Raw genomic sequence first — 10,998 nt, 5'->3', positions numbered from 1 at the left:
TATATATATATATATATATATATAATGTGAGTAGTATTTCGAGCCCAAACGAACTGAACATGAATGAACAAATCTTTGTTTGCGTTCGGCTCGTTAACTTAGTGAACGAGCCGAACACGAGCTTTTTTACGAGCCGAACACGAACTGTTCGGGAACAACAGCCGCTTTGACAGCCCTAGTCTTGGTTTATCTTCTTTGGATAACATTAACGTGATGTGCAAATCTAAATTTATTGAAAATTGAAAATTTTATAATTCTTGCTCTTTACTTTGCAACTAGTGCATGAATCATTATGGTTTTATTCGACGCAAATATCATTCATATACATCTTTTTGAAAAGATTTTATAAAATTAATTTTGAAAATCAAATGCTTTTTATCTTTTCATGTTTCAAATAACAATTATATATATATATATATATATATATTAACCTTTGGTTTTATGGGTCTTCCCTTCATGAGAAAATTGGTAATAATGTTGTTGTTAGGATTGATTTTCCTCATAATATTAACTTTTGTGAGATTATTTCTAATAATGTATGGATCTTCTTATAGAACTGCTGATTTTTGTATTAGGATATTTATAAAATTTATTTTATAAATGATTTTACTTGTCTTTAGAATAATCAAAATAGTTACTCTCATAAGAATGTTTATTTCTATCTTCATAAGCATTTATTTTGTGTTGATTGGTATAAGTTCATTTGGTTCAAAGGTACTCTTTAAAGTTTACTTAGCATTTTTGAAAAATTATCCATAGTGGAACAAATAACATAGATAAAATTAACATAAATTTCTTTAAGAGAGTAAATTTCTTTAAGAGAAAATGACAAATTTTAAGCCCACTAAGGATGAAACTTTTAATTATTTATTTTTTGAATGTCATCTATCTCATTATCTTCTCAATAAATATATTTTTTAGGTTTGCTTCTTTATTGCTCATCTTAATAAATTTTATGTTTTATATCGTTTTGATGCTATTTTTTGTAAAATTTATAAGAGATTTCATCTCCTAACTATTCAAATTATTGCTTACTATTTGGTCTTAAGGGAATTGTAGAATTTTTAGATTTCACTTCACTCTAATTTAGATTATTTCATAAAGTATTCATTAGATGGTTAAGGAAAAAAACATTAAATAGAAATTCAAAGTCTTTTCCCTTGAATTTTAAAAAATTTTATAAGTTATATAGATTTTTTTGTGTTTGTTGTTGTTAGAGATTCTTCTCTTGAAATTTGTCATTTATCTTCAAATTAGTATTTACTATGTTAATTTTCATATATGCATTAATATTCAATATTTTTTTGAATATATATTGATTTTGATATTCATTAATTTTTGAAGGAAAATTAATGTTTTTTTAAGTTGGTTTTTATTGATGTTCTCTGCTGAGACTTTTTTAGAGTTGTTTGTTACTGTTGTTGATAAGAGATGTTATTTGGAACTTTTGATGGTAATGTTGATGAAGAATAATCTTTTGTCATTTGAAACTTTGATTAGGATTTTTCTAATGTGATATCTTTTTCTCTCTGCTATGATTTTGTTTGTTTTGTTTTCTAATGTTGGGTTGATATTCCTTCTTCTATCATTCTTTCTTTTCTATGGATGCTAGAATTAGCTATTATGTTTCTTCTTATGTTGTTGCCATTAGTTTGGTTCTGCTTATTCTTTTGGAGCGATTTTGGATGTTTTATTTTGCTTCTATTGTTTGGGGCTATTTTTCTTTTTGGGTTTTCTTCTTGGTTGGGAGCACATTTTTCTTCTGTGGTTTGTTGTTATTCGAGTGTTCTTTTGATATGAACAATTTCACACTTATTTTTTTTTTTAAGTTGAGCCATGATGTTATTCAATCATTTGTTAAAATTTAACTTTATAGTTGAATATTTTTTTTTATAAAACATTCATCATAGTTGAAGGGATTTTTTTTTTTCTTCAGGTGAGTTCTAAGCTCTGTGGGTTTGTGCTTTTTGTTTATTTAGGGTGTTGTCTTGTTTTTTATTTACTTAATCATAATGGTTGTTTGTCTTTCATTTATTTTTGTTTTTTATTTCTTTTATTGTTGTATATGTTGGGGTTTAGTTTTTTTGGTTTAGTGTTTCTTGGGGTGTTGTTTCCTATTGTTTTTGTTTCTTTTTCTTTTGTTGGGTTGAAATTTTCTTCTTTTGTTGATTTACGACCGTTGTCTCTTGTTAGTCTACCTCTTTAGTTATTGTTAGATTTTGTTCTTCCTCTGCTATTGTGGTCCTTCTATCATTGGTCGGTGTATTTCAGATTAGTTTTTGTTACTTCTTGTTCTTATCGGAGCAGTGCTCTTTGGGCTTCTTTTTGTATGGATGTATTTTTTTTTCTTTTCTTTGTTTATCTTGAGTTTGTATCAGCCATTTCTGGGTGTTAGTTGGGTTTAAGATTTTTTGTTATTTTCATGAAGTAATTCTAGTTTTGTTTTTGTTGGTTTTGGCTTCTCGAGCTGTCACTTATCTTTAGAATAAACCTTGGTGCACCGCTCATCTTTTCTCAAAAAATATGATGACACATATAATATTAAAATTTTGAACATTGTAAAATTATAAAAAGCCAAAAAGATAACATTATTCATTTTGTTTCAATTATTTTAATCTCTATACATTTCACAAAATTCTTAAGTATTTACATATCTAGGCCCTAAATTCTTTTTTTTTCATTTTTACAAATCAAATATTTAGTATCATATCAAAGATATCAATATTTTAACTATTTATATATAATTTATTTATTATTTAATTAATTCAAGTAAAAAAAAAAAAATCGAGCTTGAATAAGTTTGTGCGTGTTCGACTTATTAACTTTTAAAAAAAATCAAACTTAAGCTATTTAGCAAGTCGAACATAAGTTGTTTGCAAACAACAAACTTCTTTAAAAGCCCTACTCATTAGCTAATACTCGACTCATACTCAACTACTGGTGCTTTGGTTATTCGTACTTGATTGTTAGTTTAGATTATATCAAACCCCATTCAACCATACATATATTTTTTTCCTTACTATTTGTCATATGGTAAGTTATTGCTTCTCTATTAAGCCCAATAATGTATGGTTGAACAATATTGTTATGAAGCATATATATATATATGTATAGCAAATAGGTATTTATATAATATAGCTTAAATGGATGTACTTAAATGCTAATAATTAGTAGATATGCATGATGAATGAGCGGCCGGCTGCCGAACTAATAGGGACAAAGTAAAAAATAAAAACAAAAAAGGCACATATGAAATAATATGAATTGAAGAAAATTTATCAACCTACCATAAATTATAAAATAAAATTTATTATTTTTTGTGGAGGCAAACAATAACGGACAAGAGATGAGTAATGCATCATGTGCGTGGTTATTGTTTGGGATATATTTTTTTTTTTAGTTTATTTTTTGTTTATTTTTAAAAATATATTTATTTAATGTGTATTTTATCTATTTTATTTATTTTTTCTAAGAAAAATTAATACATTTTTTAAATACAGATGAGATGTGGATAAGACAGTAAGATAGGTAATGTAATTATTTAATAAACAACTTAGTCTCATGTGTTTATAATTGATATTGTTGGATGAGTTTAGAAATGTGATGATAGCAATAAGATATTGTGAGTTAGACGAAGACGATTATATGATATTGATCGATCGTTGATAATTAAGACATGGAGATTGGGCATACCAATCAGATAATGATTGCCAGATGAGGCTAACCAACTAATAATGATCAATCAACGACAATGAGATGATGAGGGTTGAGCGACAACATTGAAGAAATGATCATGCCTTTAGATTTTCTCTTAAATTCTAGTTTTAGGTGAAATATTTAAGGGCTATAGTATTTCAAGTCCACTAAATTCAAAGTATAGAAAAGAGAATGTGAGTTTTATGACCCATAAAATATCATTACTTTATTTATAAATTTAAGTGAATTTTCTAGAGTAGAAGAACTCCTAATTATGAAATTAAAAAACTTGGAAAAAGAAACCCTAAAAAGTTGATTTTTTTTTTCATTATAAATTTAACTAATTCATTTGATATGATTTATTTTCGAATATTAAAAAAATTAAAATCAATTTGAAGTATACAACATATGGAGAACATTAAGGTTTATTTGGGGCCTTTTCTTACTACCTTTCTTTTGAGACATCAACCATAGTATAATTTGACTATAGTTCTTTAGAGAATTAAAAAATAAGAAATATAATTTCTATAAAAGTGCACTAAACACCTCTTAACGATGAGGTTGAGAGGTTATAAAGTGTCAATGGACCTATTAAGGTTATAGATTTGAGCGGTCTTATGAGTCCATGGAGTTGTAGGGAACATGGTTATCTAGATTGTGGAGATGGGCAGAGCCAGTGTGGTCTACAAGCTTGTAAGAAGCTTCAAGGTTAGGGGTTGAGTTTGCAAGGTCATGGGCAAACTTAAAGTGAAATTCACCTTATTGCAATATAGTATCCAAGATAATAGAGAGAATATTTGGCATCTTAAATTTGTATAAAATCTAATTTATGAAATAAAGTTTTATAATAAAAAATATAACTTTAGTTGAAAAACTTGAAAATGAAAGAAAAATCACCAAACTTAGACCAATTATAATAATCCAATATGTATGTGAGTTTACAAAAGCTTATTATTTTCCACAATAGAAGAATACATGATTATGAAATTCAAAAATACTTATTTGATCTCATGTGATTGTAAAAATATTATGGAGAGTAATGGTGACAAATTGGAGATGATAATCAGATAATCATGGTTATACAATAATGATTAGGAGAGGACGATCATGTGATGATGATTAAGAGATGATGATCAAGCAAATGTGATTGCATAATAGCAGTAAAAATCAAAGCTATACTCCTGCAAAAAGCAAGACTATTTATGATTTGAGATTGATATTTTAATTATCTTGGTCAAAGCCTTAAACCTCTCTATCGAATGACCCATACTATTTTAGTTGATTGTAATACATACCACGCAGGTCTTATATATTTTCGTATTCATCTTGTAATAATTTGATGTCATATATTTAAAATGAAAATGTGTGTTTCATTTTTTAAAAATTTAATAATAACAATATTTTTTAGGTGAAATTAAATACACAAGTGTCGTGATACAAATAATGAAAGTTAAAGCGTTAGACTTGTATGTAAATATGTAAGAATTTTGAGTTATGTATGTAAATGCCTATATTATTTTTTTAATAGTATATTGTTTGCTTTAATGATTTTAGAATGGGATAATATTGGATTCATTAGAATGACATGCAATTTCATGAGGAAGATGTTTAGGCACGTGTGACACCTCAAGGTAAAAACAAATTGGGTAGCTGACCCCACATCATGCAGTATAATAAGCAAAATTGGAGCTCAATTCGTTTTTCACCAGTTGATGCCATTGAGAGGAGAAAAAGGGCCTCGCCAAAGTTTTGAGAGGCGGAAGTGACACTTAGAGGTGATTCTTGGATCTCCTCTAGGGGTTTTGTGGTTTTCTTTTCATTTTCCCTATCTCTTGGGGAAACCCTTATTTATTTTTCCTTTTTTCTTCTATTCATGTCTTTCTTGCTTGTTCAAGGGATTTTGCTTTTATTTTCTTCTTATGGATTATTTCCCACCTCTTATTTCATATTTTTCTTAGCCTTTTCTTGGCCCTAGCTCTATTCTTAATTGGAAGAGTTCTATCTCTTATAGTCTTACTAATTCTTCTAATTTTAATTTGTCATGTGTTTCGGGTTTTGTCAGATCGTTTTTTTTTTCAGATCAAGAAGTTTTTGTTTGCTCAAAAAATATACTCTGGCTCTAGTTAGGTATGTTATTGGCAACCGTTGTTTCTACAATAATTTGCAACAAAGCTATTACTATAATATGAAAATTGAAATGAGATGCAGAACTTCAATCTCCATTTGAAGATTTATTTTTGTCTATTTTTATTGTGCTGATGATTTAGATATAGTTTTTATGGGCAGTTTGTGCTCTATCAATGATAAAACATTCAATTAAAAAAATGGTCACATGATAAAATTGTCACATGATTTAAAACATGTGAAGAAGATTTCAAATAAATGCCAATTTGAATCAAGCTTCTTAAATTGTCTTTGTTTTATTGGAATGAGTCTGGTATTTCTAATATTGCAAGTCAAATCAACGTTTCATTGGTCGTTGACTTTTTAACATCCAAATTTTCTCTACTTTCTTTTGGTAGAGTTAACATATATATAAATATCAACTATCCTCTTTCTAGATTCATTCATTTAATATTAAAAGACATGAATTTAATAACCCGTGGTTTAGGAATAAAAACCAACTTCTTATAAGACTTGTTGTACTTTTGCTCACGATCCTCAATATTGTCGTAACATTGTGAATGTTCAATGTATTATTATTGCTTCTATTGTCAGAGAAAGAAGCAATATTATGTATTGTAATAATCAAATCAAAGAAGTAAGAGTAAACCTTCTATTCTTGTTAGGGTTTTTACTGTTAGTAATAACATTGCATTACTTCCTCTGTTGCAGAGTTAAATATATCTTTTGATGTTCCATTAAGTAGTATTAAAATTGCTAGAGAGAAGCTGATGTTCAGTCTATTGAATCTAATGCTTATTCTAATATTATTATTGACATTGACCTTAATTCTTTTGGTGTTATTGTGTAAAATCAAGATAATATGAATTATAGGAATTTGCAAAATAAATTTTATGTTTTACCAATTATAACTAAAAGTTCTGCTTTACCTCTTGTTTTTTATTCAATTAATACTGAGGTAATATCATGCTTAGAATGTTATTATTGAAAGTATTCCTAGTGTGATTGTGATAATTTGAACCATCACCCATAAAGGTATTATCAACATTTGCGTAATGGCCTCATAGTTTCGTCTTCTCTGTAACTTTTCAGAAGGTCACCCATCCTAGGATTGGTCTACCATAAGCAAACTTAACTTTGGAGTTTCTATAGAAATTTTATTGTTACACCAAAACGAGCCTCAACTTTTAAAATTTCAACTTTATTCTACTTAAGCAATCTCTCCCACTTAAGTAGCTGACGTCCTCGCACATTTTCTTAGCTGGAATCATCCACTGGGAAAATAGAATTGTGGAGGTGGTCTCTACAAATTCAAGAGGTGGCTCCCATCATTTAGTGTTTTGTCCTATCTTGGGTTCAAAGAGGTGGCTCTCATGGCATAGAACTTTTTTATACACGACACTTAGCTCTCATCTTCCAGCTCGTGTAATGACCTAATACCATTTGTGACAGCCCAAACTCTCACCCATCAAATTAATGACCATTTTGGTTTAACGGTCTCATAGTTTTGCCCTGTTAGTGTAACTTCCCAGAAGGTAACCCTTTTTAGGAGTGTTCAATCACGAGCACACTTAACTATGGATTTTTTTATCAAAATTCCACTATTACACCAAAAGACATCTCGACATTTAAGAGCTCAACTTCATTCTATTTAAGGGGTTTCACAGTTATGACATGTAATATTATTCAAAATATGTTCAATGCTGCTCTTATTGTTATTTCCATCTCTTTTTCCTCTACCTTTCGACCAAAAAAAAAAAGGAAAAGCTAGATTTTGTAATTTTTTGCGTTATTTTATTTTATTTTTTTATTTTTTTACTTTCTCTTTTTATTTTGTATGTTTTATCCTAATATTCTTGCTTAAAATTTTTGTGGCTTAACAATGAAACCCATGCTGCTGATTGTAAAAAAAAATTTTACGATAATTGTGCTCAAATGAATGAGCTTATTGAAACTAAGCTCTATCTTTATTCAATTTTGATAATTTTTCTATTAATATATATAGTCTTTTAAATAATGAATGAATTGTGAATGACTTTGATATTGTTGAAAATTGGCATATTTGGGTTAAATTTAGCTCTGAGGTTTGTTCTTTTACTTCTTTAGAAGTCAAACCACAATATATTCATGGACATTTCATCTTTTCATCTTCTGTTAAGTTATTTTTCCTTAAACTTTCATTCATGTTAATCATAGCGTCACAATTAGAAATGATCTTTGAAATTCTATTGTTTATTTTGCTGCTAAAATTAATAATCATTGTCATCTATTGGGTTCCACTTTAATTATAATTTTAGAGTTTAGTGAAAAGCTAAATGATCTTCCACCGATTCCTTCCGAGCTAACGTATTTTAATAATTTCATTATGAATTCCTATATATTTAAATTAAAATATATTGGTCATAAGTTTAGATGATATAATAATCAAATTGATAATCTTATAATATGTCTTTCTTTAGAGGGATTTGTGTAGTGCTTCTTGTGTAAAATTTTCTACTTATTTTTTCCTTAGAGTTTTGGATAATTCAACTTCTAATCATTCTCTATTCCTATATCTTTATGGACATCTTATGTTTCGAAGCATAGATTTTTGTATAAGAATCATTGATGTGGTTACTTTAATTTTGTCAATATTGTTCATGATGCTCCAAACATCAGTGTTAAAGAAGAACTTTTAGTTTCCATTTGCAATAAAATATAGAATGTAAAAGAAGCTTTTAAGCATTGGGGTTGATATAGTTCTAATTATCTTTTTAATTACATTACTGAATTTACAAATAAATATGAAATTATTATGAAAAATTTGGATATCAATCATCTTTGAAAAGATTTACGTAGTCAAGCCTACTGTAACCAAGAAAAAACTTCATAAACCTTTTTTCTTGTAATCATAAATGATTAAAACAAACACTAAGTTTGAATGATCATCTAAAGATGAAGATGACATAAAATTTCTTTATCAAAAGATTAGAATTAAAATAAATCTATTTTTTTTATTAAAATAACTTTAGTGAACGATAAGTATTTACACGGTTACAAAAATATTGGTAATGAAGCCATCTTTTTTTTTAAATTCATATTTAATAAATTTTCTAATTCATACCTTAATTTTTGATAAATTTAGTGATATTAATATTATTTATTTTTTAAATTGTGAAACTTTAATAAGTGACTTCTCCAATAAAAAAAAAATATTTTTTATTCTATTGAGAATTACAAATTTTATTGACTTGAAGGATTTCCTTCTAAAACTTTTTGAATTTTTTTAAAATATTATCATGAAAGATTGTATTTTTAGGGTTCAAAACATTCCCAAGAGGGTTTAACATAAAATGGAGGCAAAGAGCAGTGTGCGGTAACTTGACCCTGTGGATCACCGTTAGCGCTTTTCTGTACACGATGCATCTCACAATCATCTACTGTTATTGGGTCATCTCCCCTTCTCCGCCGTCCCAACGTACCAGATCCGATCCCAACCCCCATAAATCTCTTTTCCTATCCCGACTCCATCCCCATTTTCCACCCCTCGGCCCTCACCCCTCCCCCATTTCCTCTTCCCAGTCAGGCGATGGATACGGTGGCCTGCAACGGCGGCGGTTTTTGCCGCCGGAGTTTTATACTGGTTTGTATGGGTCATGGGCTCCGCGGAGGTGAAGGGAAAGCGAGCGGTAGATCTCAAGATGGGATCGATCACCAGAGACAAAGTCCATGACAAATACAAACAATACTGGTCCTTCTTCCGCAGGCCCAAAGACACCGTCGAGTCATCAGAAAACGTGCCGGCCTTCGTCGACACGTTCTACAACCTTGTCACCGACATCTACGAATGGGGTTGGGGCCAATCCTTCCATTTTTCCCCTTCTGTCCCAAACCGCTCCCATCGCGATGCTACACGAATCCATGAGGAGCGCGTCGTTGATCTCATCAACGCACGCCCCGAGCATCGCATCCTAGACGTCGGTTGCGGTGTCGGCGGTCCGATGCGGGCCATCGCAACTCGATCGGGATCCACCGTCGTGGGCATCACCATCAACGAGTACCAGGTTAACCGCGCCCGATCACACAACCGTAAGGCTGGTCTCGACGGTGTCTGTGAAGTCCTTTGCGGGAATTTCCTCCAGATGCCGTTCGAGGATTGTAGTTTCGACGGGGCGTACTCAATCGAGGCTACATGTCACGCACCACGCCTGGAAGACGTCTACGCGGAGATCTACCGCGTGTTGAAGCCTGGGGGGCTTTATGTTTCTTACGAATGGGTCACGACAGGGCTTTTTAGAAACGATGACCCGAAGCATGTGGAGACAATTCAGGGGATCGAGCGAGGGAACGCACTTCCGGGTTTGCGTGCTCAGGATCAGGTTGCTGCTTTGGCGCGGAAGGTGGGGTTTGATGTGGTGGAGGAGAGGGATTTAGCACTGCCGCCGGCGGGACCGTGGTGGACTCGGCTTAAGATGGGGAGGCTAGCTTATTGGAGGAATCATGTGCTAGTTTCAGTCCTGTCTGTCCTTCGCCTTGCTCCTAAAGGCGTGGTTGAGGTTCACGAGATGTTGTACGAGACGGCGAGGCATCTCACTGCTGGAGGCGAGACTGGAATCTTTACACCTATGCACATGATCCTCTGCCGCAAGCCAGTTGACAAGGCTATCTAATATTTCGGAGGCAGAGGTAGAAGTTAAATTCAGGCTTTTTTATCGAATTCTTGTTTTTAATTTATTGTTAGTGCCTTCTTTGTTTCGTGTTTCCCGTTCTTCGCCTCCTTTTTGGAGAAAATAGGGTTTTAGGTTTTGATCATGAAAAAGAAACATAATTGGGGGTAGGGTTTTGTGATCCTTTAATGTATGCATCTATTTTTTTGTCCGAATGACAACAAATGCTTTGTTCTGGTACTTTTGATTTTCTCTTCTCCCTTCTTAATTATCTATGAATTTTAAAAGCTTTGAATGACGTAATGAATCGGGAAAGTGAGAGAGGAGGAATAGTCGGTGTCAGTTTCCGTTGGCTTAACTGGCCTTTATTGTCTTCTTGCTGGTATGGGGCTCGTGAAGCAAAAAAAAGGCATGGGTGCAACTAACTCTTTTTGGATTCTCATGCACCCGACGCAATGGCAAAATGATTTCTTTTTTCATCTCAAGAAAGGATTACTTTTTTGGGGCATTTACTTACACAGCACATAATGCA

General features: G+C 31.3%; 1 protein-coding gene across 1 annotated transcript; it reads left to right on the top strand.

Annotated features, from left to right (window-relative positions):
• The first annotated feature begins 9,373 nt into the window (after positions 1-9,373).
• On the top strand, positions 9,374-10,706 carry LOC110021793 (24-methylenesterol C-methyltransferase 2-like). The gene is given in 2 exon segments (XM_020720434.1): positions 9,374-9,418; positions 9,420-10,706. Coding segments are annotated over 2 exon segments (1,080 nt in total). The 5' UTR covers positions 9,374-9,388; the 3' UTR covers positions 10,470-10,706.
• Positions 10,707-10,998: the final 292 nt, after the last annotated feature.

The sequence above is a fragment of the Phalaenopsis equestris genome, unplaced genomic scaffold (genome assembly GCF_001263595.1).
Source record: "Phalaenopsis equestris unplaced genomic scaffold, ASM126359v1 Scaffold000146, whole genome shotgun sequence".
In the NCBI taxonomy this organism is placed as follows: Eukaryota; Viridiplantae; Streptophyta; class Magnoliopsida; order Asparagales; family Orchidaceae; genus Phalaenopsis; species Phalaenopsis equestris.
This window is presented reverse-complemented; position numbering and strand designations above follow the sequence as displayed.